The sequence below is a fragment of the Lonchura striata genome, chromosome 11 (genome assembly GCF_046129695.1).
Source record: "Lonchura striata isolate bLonStr1 chromosome 11, bLonStr1.mat, whole genome shotgun sequence".
Lineage (NCBI taxonomy): Eukaryota > Metazoa > Chordata > Aves > Passeriformes > Estrildidae > Lonchura > Lonchura striata.
Genome location: NC_134613.1, coordinates 24,488,124 through 24,502,753, shown reverse-complemented (window position 1 = coordinate 24,502,753; position 14,630 = coordinate 24,488,124). Strand labels below are relative to the sequence as shown.

Below are 14,630 nucleotides of genomic sequence, written 5' to 3'. Positions count from 1 at the left end.
CAACTGCATCTCGGCACACAGAGACCTTGTCACTGAATTTAGGCTTAGCAGGAGTCCATGGCCTCAAATGCCTGTAGCCTGCTGCAGGCATACTCTGCTAAACAGCCTACAGAGGGAGGCAGCCCAGCGCCAGGACTAAAGAGTTCCAGCAGGTCTGTTCCATGTCTAGCTGTGCACAGAGTAGTCTCTGATGTTTTTCCCTGAGAATCAGTGCTGCCTTGGGCTCCCACTCCTTGCAGAGTCAGGAAAGAACAGCCGCCAGGGCCTTTGCAGGCCTTTTCAGAGGCTCCACTGTGACTCACACCCTGGTCTTGTACCAAACACCATCAGCTTATTCTGCAACCTGTGAGCAGCCAGTACTTGCCACCTGGGGCAGCTGACTGCTATACCGGAGTTGAGAATGCTCCCATCTCGCTCTCCCTGACACCATCATTCACAGCCCACCACGTGGCTGGGAGTACCCAGAGGAGGTGAGAACCAGCTTGGTTCTCTCTTACACAAGAAAAGCAGCAAAGGCAGCTAGTGTACATAGTGGCACCTACAGAGTTCCAACAGGGCTGAGAATTGTTTTCATCCTGATTTGCTAGGCCATTTTCCTTGCCTCAAAACTGGACAAAAATCCAGATGAACCAACCACCTGTCTTTCCCAAACTACTCCCTTAATCCTCTTCCCTTGAAATCCAGCAATGTTAATGTTCCTCACAATCCCAATAAGAAAGGAACTCAGATTCTTCATTGATTAAAATACCAAAAAGATAAGACATCCAAGACAGACAACCTTACATCCATCCATTCAATGCTGGGAAACCTTAGGTGGATTTCCAACCTTGTCAGAGTATGCTGTGCAGACCCTGCCCATGGAGCTTCTCAAATCAGTGCTTTAACAAATGGTATGTGAATCAGTACTGAAGAGTTTGTGTGAGTGTCCTATCAGGACTACAGTGGACACTTGCACTTGTGCATTACACCCTCCAGCTGTCCCAGGACAGCTCAGTCTGTCCCTGTGCTCCAAAAAAACAACCCTCTGCTGCTCCCTGCGTATTGCACCAAGTGTTGCTGGCAGGTCAGGGTGCAGTTGCAGCCATAGGCATAGAGCGTTTGTAACCTTGGCCACAATGCCTTCACCAGATTGTCTTGCTGACCTTCCTGGCAGTTTTTGCACAGCGGTACAGAAACCAGACCTTTCAGTCCTTTTGCAGTACTTCATTCAAGCAACTCACTTACCTCAAGCCTTTCAGGCTTATTGCCCTTGCCTCCTGAGAGCTACCTCAGACTCTGCCACGTTCTCAGCCTTGCTCTAGTGCCCATCTTATCCATGCCCAAGCATATCATTCTGTCTTCGGGATGACTGCACCTTCCATGGGGCAAGAATTACTGCCCCAAAAAGAGCTTTGTTGTAGCATCAGCAAAATGATCAAGGTAAGCAAGATGATGTGATCTGCTGGATTTCCCTACCATGACAAACCAATTTAATATCTGGACCAATACATTCCCCTTCACAACAGCAAACATCAGACCAAAATCAGATCCCAGCAATACCACACATCAACCTAAAACTCCTCTCACAATGTCAGCTTCCTTCTGTCCTAGCAAGGATCATGATTTCTTGGGATATAGTAAAATTTATCATTGCAGATGTGGTGAAAACACACATTCAACTGTCACTGTTTTCAGCAGTCCAGGTCTGTGCCGCAGGCATATCTCGAGACACCAGTGTCCACAAAGTACCACCCTGCTGCCAGGGAACACACATACCGTCTTTGTATGTCAGGCTGCTGGCAAACTTTTTGCCATGGCTGCGTGCGTAGTCCTGGAGGTTGGGGGCACTGGAGGAGCCTCCCAGCACAGTGGTGCTAAACAGCCCGGTGCACTGTGACCCTGGAAAGGCAGGGAAGGTGTTAGTAACACATACCCACTGCATGCAACTACAGAAAAGCAGGGTTAGTCAAAGGATGAAGAATGAACTGGCCACTTCACAAGCAATTTCAGGAAAAAAATATGATGCCTGGAAGCACAGGGAGGCCGTGTTCTCCATTCTAAACTCCACAGTGCCAAATGCAGACCAGGTAGCCCAAACCTCAGCACCAGGAAAAGTTCCTAACTCCATCCAGGGGTTTACTTCCATTTGGCTTTCTTGCCCTGACCTAGGAGAAACACCTTCACCCCTTTCAGTCAGCAAAGCTACACACTGATGCCAGAACAGTCAGGATGCCAAACCACTGATGTTCATGTCACAGAGGTTCATTGCTTTGCTCTTCTGCTCTTTCTCTTTGGAAAGCTCCTTTTTGTGTAAGACACTGAGAGGAAAGAACTGTCTGATTTGTGGGTCAGACAGTGTGGATTCATCTCCAGTCAGACAAGTAGAGAAAGTACTGTGACCAGAGGGCATGCTCTCACAAGCTCGTACTCCACAGTCGTGTTTCACTGCTCCAGCACAGGAGCAATTGGCCCATGAACGAGCCTTGCAAAGCGCTAGACGTGTACACAGCATGGAACTTTACCTACCCAGCATCAAGGAACAAGGCATGCAAGGTCGAGGGCAGCCTCATTCCTGAGGCTTTGGCTTTCCTTCTCCAAGGCACAGTGCTCTGAAGAATGACTTGACTTTGTGTGACATTTGGTGAACACCAGGCATTTGTAAGAGGATTCTTTCAACTGACTGAGGAAAGCAATTGCGAGTTGAGACAAAACTCTATTATGGGCGAGACACAGCCACTGTTTGGCTATAAATTCTCTGCAAACAGTCTTGCTGCTGGATTCTGTACTGACTGCTCAAACCAACATTACTCCTACATACAAAGGGCTTCCAGAAACAAGCAGATTGATCTGGTTCCACCTTGTCTGCCACAGTAAAAAGCCTGCAAGATGGAATAGTGCAACTGTTAACTGCTGTGAAAGAGAACCTGCCTACACTGGAAGCAGCTCTTGATTCTAAAATACAGCATCATAGCATGACTTAGGTTGGAAGGAGACTGAAGCTTTTTTCCCAACACCCTAGGTGGACCAACTCAGATCAGCTTGCTAGGCTTTGTCCAATCAAGTTGTCAATACGTCCAAGAAAGTAAATTTCACAACCTCTCTGGGCCCCTGCTCTAACATCTGGCACATTCATGGTGGGTAAAAATTTTGTTCATCCTAACTAATTGGAACTTCTTGTGCTGCAACTTGTGTTCATTGGTTATTCACCAACCATCACAGGGCCTTGGTGATTGTCTCTGTCACTTCTGCAATCTCCCATTTAGGTGGTGAAAGAACATTAAGATCTCCAGTCCCCACAGGTCCCAGTCTGAACAAGCGTGGCTCTCAGTTTCTCCTCCAACACCATGTGCTCCAGGCTTCCCACCCATTTCCACTGCCCCCCAGTGGGCTCATAATCCTGACACACACACCCTCCACACCTCAGAGAGCCCAGGACAGGACAGCAGAGCTTCAGGCACTCACGAGAAATGAACAGATGGAAAGAGCCAAACCCCTCAGCTGGACAGCTGTACTCCAGCTGATGTAGCCTAGCATGCTGTCAGCCTTCCCTGGTGTGAGGACACATTGCTGCTTCACATCCACTCATTGCTCCTGGGGACCCCAGTTTCTGCAAAGATCCTTAAGCCAGAGCTTCTTTAGAGAAAACACAGAGATCCTGAGTCTTAAAATGTTCTTGTATAAGCTCAGGCTGAGCTGAGGACATCTGCTCCTGGGGTGACCAAAAGGGTCCTTGTAGCACTGAACTGCAGCTGCTTCCCCACTGTGACACTGCTGGTGGCTTTCCATAGCACAGACTAGCACATACATGCCCTTGGACATAAAGGAACTCTTGCCTGCAAGGTCACTGATACACAAACCTTAGAAAATTTCCTCCTAATGAGTTAAATTGATGCAAATTGCTGACTCAGCATGAACTGGAATCTGTTGGAATGAAAATGAAATTTTGTCACACATCAGACAGGATGATGCTCCTAATAACTCTTCCATGGTTTAAAAGCAAACCACAAAAAAAACCCACCCAACAGATTAATTTACTGGCAGATAAAAATAGAACATAAGCTTTTTAGTAGTGTGTATCTTGAGCAACCTTGTGCTGTTAATCATTAAACTAAGGATACCCCAGCATTTCTGCTCTCCTGCTGCAGACAGAGGCATTAAGCCAGAAGAGAATTTACAAAGATGACTTTATGGACAACATCAATTGTCTACAGTGAACTCCGGACAAACCACTGTACCCAAAATAACTACACACACACACACACACACACACACCCTAAACAACACAATGACCATTTGGATTTAAATGTAGCACCACTTGCTAGAAATTACTGTACATGCTAAATATTTACTGTACATTTAATTGTCATATGTTCATTCAGTATGTCAAATGTTTAAAAATAGTCATTCTTGGTTTCCCTCTGGGAATCCCAGCACAAGGCTTCATGCCACTGGCAGTGCACCACCTCTACTGCTCAAACAGCCAGCAGTGATTTTACTCCATTTTTAAGGATTCTTGTAAGCAAAGAAAGGTACTGAAACATCCCTAGGCTTTTCAAGCTAAAAGCACACTCACTATGGCAAACAATCCACAGCAATGCACATGATGCTGCCCAGAAAAACCTGTCACACTCCAAAGCACAGACAAAGCAATTGCAGTCATCTATTTTCAAATGAGGAATTACATTTTCTAAATTACAGTAGAGGCACCATTCTGGAAGATATGGCAGCAGGGCAGAGCTATTGCAGGAGCTCTCTCATGCTCCCTGTTCCTGCATGCCTACACATATGAGGTTATACCAGGAAAGATATTCCATTTTCCAGAGATAATGACAGCCAGGTGCTGACTGGAAGGTCAGGGAAGGTGACCAAGGTCAGGCAACAGGAGGTGTGCTCAGCTTCAGAAAATTCAGAAACAACAGGTAATGCCTCAATGAACCCCCCCCCCACCACCACCAGCTGCTGAGACAAATATTAAAGCCAAAGTTCAAGCTTCTAGAGTTCTGTACAATCTCTTAGAGAGAGAATACATTTCAAATCTTAAAGGGGCAAGAAATTAGATTTCTAAAAAACAAGCAGGAAAGGAATCAGGAAAATTCCTTGAGGAGCTTGACTTGGACAGGTAAAGGGACATAGCTCTTCATAGCAGGCCTCAGGTGAAAAAAAAAACTCACAGAAACACAGATATCCTAATCACCAACTGTTGTGCAAGCTGGTGTGATACAACAGGTCTTTCCTGCTCAATCCTTCTGTACCTGCAAGACTCTACAGAGGAGAACCATGGGCTAGAGATCTATGTCACAGATCAGATCTATCAGTTTCTACTCAAGGTTTTGTCCCTGCAGAGCTTCACAGGTGGAAGAGCAACCAGCACAAGCTTCCCAGCAAGGCACATGAAGCAAGATTCTGAAATTAAACCTGCTAGGATCATATTTCAGATTTTGTTGTGAAGGAGAAGTAGTACTGTACAAAGGTGCAGAAAAACAGTCGTCTTCTCTACTGCCAAAACAGACATTCCTCAAAAACCTGGAAAAGGCTGCAGTCCAAGGGCTTAATATCTGCTTTCCAGAACACAAGCCTTCTGGTAGTCGTGCATTCAAACAGTAAAACCAGTTTGCAGTGCCATTTGATGTACTTAGTAATTCTCCAGGCAGATACACCTCCTTGATTATGTGCCATTTCAGAAATTCCCACATTCATCCATATGGACTCACAAAATAGCCACAGGTTTCTTCAAGCCTAAGCACAGCAGTTTGTCACAGCTCACTGAATCTTGCAGTGGCACTGGGAAAGGCAGAGAAAAGTGAAATAACACATTCAAAAATTACCATGGCCAAGGCTACTGTCCCTTTATGAAAATAATACACATCAGCCATTCCTATTTAGATTTTTCCAGCTGGCTGGACGCATAGCTGGTAAACTCCAGGGATACTTTCTAACCACTGAGAAGAAAATTCTCTTTCCTTGGTAAGAATTAGATTCCAAAGAACTGCTCATTCAAAAGTGGAAAAGAAATGAGCAGGCCTTTCAGAAGTCTCTTGGCTGCAGGTTGTCCATGTAACAGAGTGATGAGTCAGAACTGCTGCAAGTCTGCAGCCATGCTACAATGCTAAGATAGTTTTAAAGAAAAAGAAAGTGGGCATGACTTGGGCATTATCACCTCCTCTCTTCAAGACACAGGTTGCACAGCCATCTCTGAACCTCATGACAGCAAAGACAGCTTTTCCAGTTTCAAAATAGATCTTGCTTTAGCAGAAATATTTCAGGAAGAATTTCAACTGTTCAGACATAGTTTAGGTTAGAATGACATGGAATGAAACAATCAAGGACAGAGAATGCCAAATGCCCTGTCTCTTCTCTTCCACTGGCTACCACAAGAAGAATGGCTGACCAAGGACTTCAGCTCAATTAGAGAGCTATCAAACATTCTGTATGTGACACATTCGTTCCATACAACAAATCTTTATGAAGCAAAGGTAGAAATGGAATTGTCTCACACAAAGAATATCTTTACATATAAATCAATGTTTTCCAGAACAGAAAGCACACTACTTCTCACATAAAATCAACTCTACCTACTAAGTTGAGAAATGTATCAAATGAGAGCAACAGAGAAGCAGAGGCAAGCCTGCAGGTAGGCAGTTTGCCCTGCTGCTCCCATACTGAAAAGGACGGAAAGTCCATCTTCTGCTGCTAGCAGCTGAAGGAAAAGTTTGTACACAAAAGGTACCAACTAAGACAGTCTCTACAGTGATCTCAACAGTAACATTGAGAGACGGCATGAAACACACAGAGGCATACAAGGAACTCAAGCCAGATGTGTATGTGGAGACACAGACTAATGCCCATGGAAATAGAGAGCTACAAGTGAGTAGGCTGGTTACAGGTCAGGTACAGTACCTAATCCACTTTGCTTCATCTCAGAAGACTGCCTGGAGTAAGTGCTGAAGAGGCGATAACCTCCTGATTTTGAAGAAGATTCAGACAGCACCTGCAAAGACACAGTGTAATTAATCAGAACCATGCTCCAAGTTACCCACTGCTATCAAAAGCCTTTAAACATCAATTGAAGGTAAAGAAACATATCTCTTCCTTAAAATCACCATTTTCAAGAACCAAAGGTAGTCAAATGCTAGGATTGTGACAGTGAATGCTCAATTTTTATTTCAAGATTTTGTTGGATTGTGGAACAGTGGAAATTTGTAAAGTATGATGGGATTCATGTAGTGAGAATCTTTTCTCCCAAGACTCTTGCTGAGATCCCTGGGACACAGACTTCCTTCTTTAGCAGCAGGAAATTATATCCACTTTAACTTAGTATGTGCCTATCACAAAGAACTTCTGAGTGCTGCACACAGAGGTGACATTGTGAAAAACATACAGTGATGGAAGACAGCAAACAAATACCTCAAACATTAACTCTGCTGTTTTCTGGTTCAGAAAACTGATGGCAAAAATGCCTGTGAAATCCCTCTGAAAGAAGGGACAATTCTAGAGTACTCTGAAGGTAACAGTCACCTGCTGACTGTGACACTGGCCTTGTGACACAGAACAGCCCAGAAGGAGAGAGGTTAAAGGAGTAAAATTACCTTTACTTCACCAGATCAGTGAATGGGACATTTCTAAGCCCTGATGACTCAAACATCCTGAATGAATCCACCAGTAAGCAGGGACCCCTGATCAGCATGAGATCTTATATGGGATGGAGGAAGGAGAAACATGGAGCTGCCTTTGTGAAAGGCAAAGACTGAAGCCTAACAGAAGGCAAGATGTCATCATAGCTAGGTGGCAAGGTTGCATGTAATCTCATACTGGCTACACCAGTGTCACTATTGAGCACATAATCCAAATAATGCTTGTGTTTCTCAAGCATTTCCGTACTTTCTTTACTTGCTCTTCCTCATGTGTTCCTGTCCTTCCTCAATGAGGAAGAGTTTCAGAGGTCACCCTTCCACAACATTCCTCTTTACCTTCTGCAGATCCTTTCCCAGAATCAACTCAGACTCTGATGTGTTAAAAGAAATGCCAGGAAAATAAAACCAAGCAAAAGTTCTTTGCAAGAACAAGGAAGGGCACCAACAGCACGGTTACCTCCATGGATCCTGTCTTGCGGCTCCTGACCAGAGGCGACCTTCGCTGGATGCTGACTGGCTCCGAGGGCTGCGGGGACTTCTGCCGAGCACGGTCTGGCTCATCGCTGCCCTTCTCATTGGAGAGGTCCTCTAGGCTGCCTTGGTCTGCCTTCTTGTCCTCGTTCTGCCGTAAGGAAACACTCCACTCATGTCTACAGGCACGTGGCCTTTGCCCATGCTGCCCCACACCAGCTCCAGGCTTGGATCTCCTGCTCTGCCAAGCTCAGGAGGCACTCACACTCCCAAATGGGACACAGACACAATGTGCCAGCTCCCTTCCAGCAAGGAAGCTTCTGCAGCAGGGCCATACAGAGCAGGACAGTGCCCAAGTGTCCCCCGGGGCTGGCAGCTCCTGCCCAGGTGTCCGCTTACCTCTGCTGAGGCCGGCCGAAAGCCAAACCCCGTGGGTATATTCCTGTCCTCCTCACAGCCTTTGACGCCAGGGCTGAAATGCAGCTCCACATGGAAACGCTCCTCTGAAGAGGGGTCCTGTGAACACATGTCAAATAGGTAAATACATAGGTAAAGAAACAAACCCAATTAATCCTACCATCAGTCCAGGCCAAGGTCCCATCCCGCTGTGCTGGCCAGCACACATCCAAGCCTATCCTTTGGACAAAAAGCAAGGGCAACAAGCATGAACAGAATGGCTCCAGGTTTGTCGCATCCAAAAGGACAGCCCTGATCAGCACCCAGCTGAGGCATTCTGACTGTTGCTATTTTGGGACAACAGCCACAGAAGAGTGTAACAGAATCAGGCTCTATATATATATATATATATATATATATATATATATATATATATACATATACATATATATATATATATATACCAACACACCCCTAAACCTCAGCTCCTTCTGACCAACTCCTGCTGCAAACCCAGCATATGCCAGGACAGGGAGAGGCTGGGTCCCCACTGGACCTTCAGTTAGGCTGTTCCAAGATTTAAGCAACTGTCTCTAATAATAATTTTTCATTAACACTTTTTTAAGGAAGCCAGAGCTTTTACAGTGTCTGGCACTAATGATATCTTAACTGACTGACACATCCACACCACTCGTGAAAGTTCTAGTCACATGTTTTTTGACAAGCATCACTTCTAACATTAGAAACTCTCACCAGCTCTGTGAATACAAGGCTCCAACTTTGTAATGTGTGGGGTAAGGGGCTGCTCCCCTCACCACTACAACCTCCTGCAGCATAGACTCAATTCATAAGGTCTGATAATCAGGACATGCAGTTTGGTGGCAAATCTACTTACAGCCAGCACCCTTAGCTTCTACATTCTAGCTGTTTATTAAATTATTCTCTTTGCTTCCTGAAGATACCAGTTTACACTTCCCTAGCTATATCAGCATGCTTTCATAATAAAAAATAGTTTATGGATGTGGAATTTCTGGATATTTTCTAGATATATTTCAAAAATACAAATCAAATATCACTCAATTTTATTTAATTTTTCCTACTGCTCACTTGCAATTAATACTTAAAAACAGCAAATAACTTTGCACAAGGAAATCCTTCAAAATAGTCAGTATTAATTACTTAAGTTGGCCATTACTGCTTATTCTGCTTACATGTAACAAGAAATTAACTGGGTCACTGCTCCCACATAAACTAAAAACTAGCAGTTGTGTTAATGATCCATCTGTCTTTGACCACAAGCAGCAAGAGCTCAAGTTACAGACTTCCAACTGAACTCATCTCTGAGGACTGGGTCTTGCAACAGGACAGGAAGCATTGTATCCTACTGCTCTATCCCTCACCTTGTTGTTGTCCTCGTAGAGCATGATAACAATCTGGGTCATGTAGTTCAGCTCTGAGATAGCACTTAAATAGTCCATGGCTCTCTTCCACTGCTGGTCTTTGTTTTCCTGATATATACACACAAACAGTTGCACAGGGTAAGCAACAGCAGACACCTTGCAGCATTCAGTGAAATGGGACCGAGTGAGTTTCTCTCTCCACAAGGTAACACTGTCAGGACAAATTGCTTAACTTGCAGGAAGAAATGACCTTGCAATGTGGTGGGGTGTTTGCAGTGAGGAGCATCTGCACAGAGGGATGCTACAGCTGCCCAAGCCACCCATGTGCAGATATGAGTTGCAAGCTGCTGTGCCATGCTGACTGGAGACAAGCAGAGCACACAGAAGGTTCCCAAACACAGCCATTCTCAAACTACAGAAACAAGCACAAGGGATGAACCTGTGCTAAGTAAGGGACCAAGTGAAATGCTGTTACCTGACACTGAATGAAAAATGTGCAGACACGCTGAACCCCTGGGCTCTGCACAGCAGGGCAGCCCACCCTTCACTGCCTCCCAGCACTGCCAGGGAATGGTCACACCTGAAGTGCCACCCATGATGCTGTGGAGCCAATCACCACTTTGATGGACATGAACTGAACCCTCCATTACAAAGAACCCAGATGCAGCCAAATATTCCTGTTTTGGCAACACAGCATCCTTGGGCATTTGAGTCACGGAATAAGGGAGCATCTTGTTCAGTGAGTGATTTAGAGGTACTTTTCTGATCACTGTCTACAGATATACTGAACTGCCACAGAAATCATGCCTGTTAAGCAAACCCAAACACTCAAGGCATTTCAGACCACACTTAAAAATGGGAAGGTAAATCAGAGATCCTCTTTAAAGCAGAGCTTTCCTCAGGGTCTGCATACCAATTAATTCAGGAAGCAGGTGAAGAGAGAGCAAGCAAAGGGTGAGCTGGACAATTCTTACTCCCTAAAAATGTGTCATCTGCCTCTCTGGTAGAGAACACATCCTGTGAAATTGCAACCTCAAGTCATTTCCTCTGTAAGAAAACCAATTTTATTGATTTAGAATTGATATAAAGACTATAAATACAGGACCAAGCTCTTAAAATAAGGGGTTGAAGGAAGCAGAAAGAAAGAAAAAAGTAAATAAGCAGGAAGTACTCATCCCCACTGCCTCATGCTGCTCTTCTCCTAGACAAGTAAGTGGTCTGCTCACCTGAAACCAGCAGAACAGATCTTGGAGAAAACATGTCTCTGTGCAAGCAAGGGAGGCACTAAGAAACAATCCTCCTACATGCCACAAAGGCAGGAAGCTGCAGCATGCAAACACAGCAGAGATGGAACTGGCCAGATGCCACTGATGCACAGCGTTTGTGGCAGAGCTGGCTTAAGGGGTAACCTACAAACATACACTGTCCATCCTGGAAAAGGCTACAGGAAAAAAGTAGGGAGGCTTACTCTGTGAGCATTGCTGGGACACTTACATCCAGTAGCCCCCCATAGCGGAAGATACTGAGCAGGGAGTGCACATGGCTCTCACTGGTGAAGTACAGCCGTGTTCGAACATGGCGACCTGGTGACAGAACTCCTCTTGAGTACCTAAACCAAAATCAGCCCACAGTTACTCATCTGCCAATGAACTGCCATCTATCACACATTAGCATTTCTGTACACTTAATGGAATGACATGACCCCACACTGAGAAATGTCAAAGGCAGCAGGACAGAACAAACAACGAGAGCAACGGGCACAGGAGCAACAGATTTTGTGGAATTCTAATGGAGACATATAGTAGGTGGCTCATCACTCTATACTGGTCCCCTGTGCAGGGAAATGCCTGGATGAGGCATCACCATCCAGCTACAATGGGTACAAGACTTTGTGGCCCTGTGCTTCTGGTCAGCAGTCTCAATGTGCTTTCTCCATCTGCCTTCTAGCTCTGGGAGCACCAACATGCCTTCCTCCTGGAGGGTCTTTCAGTGTATGCTCAGTACCTCCTTCCGCAACAGTACACTCTTTTGCAATGGGAACCATCCCCTGCTCCGTAGCTGCCCTCTCCACTGCCAGCAGCATGCAGCACAAGCCTTACAATGGATGTAGTTTGTTGACAGACTCATCTTCATGAGTTCTCTGTAGGTCCAGCTGGATCTTTTTAATGAGAGGAAGACAAAAGCCAATAGCAATCTCCAGTTTCTCCTCCTTATTAATCCCATATTCCTGCAGGAACAAAACAACAGATACCCTGAGCCCTGGTTCTTTGACACATCCTCACATAAAAGGCCACTTCAGCAACCCACTCTGCAACATCACTGGTTAAGCAAGGACAGGAAGAGAAATGTCACTCAACACTTTTCACTTTTTTTTTTCCCACGTATTGCAGGGGGTAACAGAGGACTGAGACATTTCCAAGAACCCAAATTATGTCTGGACATGACTACCAGTATCATTCAACAACTGAGAGCTGGAAGGACCATGAACAAATCTCAGATCTCATGACATGCAAACTTACACCCTGAGCTAGCATGAGCATTAAAACAACAGCTGCTATTGACAAAGATAAAAACTGCAGTGCTATGCTGAAAACAGCCAGACTGCACATCACGAGCAACACTGAAAAAGTTTAGACGTCTCACTTCTGCTCTACAGGGGCAGCTGGACCTTGCTGGTAGAAACTCATCCCATATAAATTAAACTTTGCTAGAAGCATCTCAACTTTAGAAACTGAACAAGTCCTAGTTTGACAATAATAACAAACTTGTCAGAACTTTAACACAGAAATCTCCCTTCACTTCCACAACCCTACGTGTCGAGAGGATGGAATGTTGCTGTAGCACACACACACACACAGCTGTGCTGTGATGTACTACAACAAACACGGAGAAGCTACTGCATCAGCTGCTCATTACTCTGACCCTTCCAGAATCCTCAACCAGAAGCCCAGCCCTACCACATTTAAAATCATAAATGGTTTTGGCCTTATACAAACACTGAGACAGATCTGAGAAACACCCTACTGTGATAGGCTGCCTTAGCAGTTAATGTGCAAGAGAATCGAGACAAAACACAAAGGCAAAGGGTCAGAAATTGGCACCACAGGCATCATCATACAGGCCATACCTGGGGTATGATCACATCTGCCAGGGCTTTGGAGAGCTTGAAGAGTTCAGTTGTGCCTTCCAGTTTCAGTGTACAGTTGTGCTGCACATCATACTTGATGCAGTCATATATATCAGGGATCTTGCTGATGTCATAGCGCCCATTCTTCATGCGGAAATCTCGCTCCAGCTTACTCCAGCGTTGCAACATCAGCTCCAAAGTCTCACTGTGGTACAGCTGCAGGTCTAAAGAGCAGAGAACACCAAACAACATTCCCATCCTAGAACCATAGAATCACAGAACCGTGGTTATTGCTGCAGAGATTTCAAATTACAGCTGTGATTGACTTCTCCCAGCATGAAAGGGCTCCAATTCTTGTGTCACCCACAGAAATCCTAGTCTGGAAAAGCCACTGGAACTGTTGCAGGAGTTTTAACCTGCAGCAACAGGCTACTTCTGAAATGCTTGAGAAAAGTGAAACCGTTTGCCTAGTTACTCAGGTCTGCCATAGATCCCTTCTGCACTATTGCTGGGAAAGTTGAGATGAGCAAATTGTGACTGAAAAACTTTCTGTTTCCAGTCTCCAGAAAAGGCCTGAAAAAACACAGGCATAGCCCTCCAGGCTATACTGCTGCTGTTTATATTTACTTGAAACCAAGATGCACATACCATTTTCTTTACATTACAGCTCTCAATTAACAGTAATTGAAAGTGGAGACTTCCACATCAATAGCACGACAGAATTACAATGTAATTTACTATTTCTTTGCTACAGACAAACATAAGCCCTAGTGGTGTTTGGGAGCTCTGAAGATGTACCAATAAAATAATCTCTTCCAGACCCTTTCCAGTTCTGTTGCTCACCTGCAGATTTTGGGTCTTCCAGACGTTTTCGTATCTGGGAGGTGAGATTCTCAATCAGGGTGAACACCTGGTTACAGACCTCAACTGGGTTCTGGATAAATGCCATGGAGTTGAGCAGAGAAGCACTGCCTGTAGGTGCTAGCTGAAAGAAGATTCCAGAAGACATTAGTTAGTCTTCACAGAATGGGAATGCAAAATGTCTGTCTTTTGCAGCCATACTGCCTTCTGACTTGGGTCAAAAGCTGGCCTTCCAGCTGAACACAATAGGCTGGCCTATTTCCAGGAGTAGTCAGGCATGTCTTAAAATCTTCCTCAGGATCAAACTCAGAGGGAGCAAACAACTGCTCCCATCAGACTGGACATCCCTCCACCTAAAATATCCACTCTTGTCTCATTTTGCTTCTGTGCTTGAGCAAAAGGGCTTCATTTTAAGTAGTTCTCTGAAATGTTAAGTATGTTCCTTAAAGGATTCCAGTCCAGTAATCACATTTCAGAGCCTGGGAAAAACAGTATTTTGGGGACCTGCTGGAGAAGCAGCAATAGTGCTTTCACTGGTTGCTGTGCTGGATGCAGTTCATGCTCTCTACTCTGCAGCTATCAGAACCTGACAGGACATACAACAATATGTAACCAAAAGGTCTGTTCATATGTGCATAGAGCACGGATCTAGAATCCAGTGAGGCACACTCCCTGCCCACAGTAGCTGGGATTGTTCTAAGCAGCATGCAGGAGCTCTTTTAGCATACTCACAAGAACAAAGTTAACTGGGAATTCTGAAGGAAG

The 14,630-nt window shown here is 45.0% G+C and overlaps 1 protein-coding gene across 7 annotated transcripts in view; it reads right to left on the bottom strand.

Moving 5' to 3' along the window:
* PPIP5K1 (diphosphoinositol pentakisphosphate kinase 1) overlaps positions 1-14,630 on the bottom strand; it is a 45,118-nt gene that overhangs the window by 12,746 nt on the left and 17,742 nt on the right. For 6 of the 7 annotated variants that reach the window (XM_077785983.1, XM_077785982.1, XM_021541831.2 and 3 more), the window contains exons 19-27: positions 13,848-13,989; positions 13,005-13,228; positions 11,977-12,104; positions 11,372-11,486; positions 9,878-9,985; positions 8,481-8,597; positions 8,068-8,232; positions 6,877-6,967; positions 1,756-1,878 (exon numbers count right to left, since the gene is read on the bottom strand). In XM_077785983.1, coding sequence (XP_077642109.1) covers positions 1,756-1,878; positions 6,877-6,967; positions 8,068-8,232; positions 8,481-8,597; positions 9,878-9,985; positions 11,372-11,486; positions 11,977-12,104; positions 13,005-13,228; positions 13,848-13,989 — 1,213 coding nt within the window. The remainder of the gene's footprint in view (positions 1-1,755; positions 1,879-6,876; positions 6,968-8,067; positions 8,233-8,480; positions 8,598-9,877; positions 9,986-11,371; positions 11,487-11,976; positions 12,105-13,004; positions 13,229-13,847; positions 13,990-14,630) is intronic. The other variant, XM_021541834.2, reaches the window with a different exon arrangement.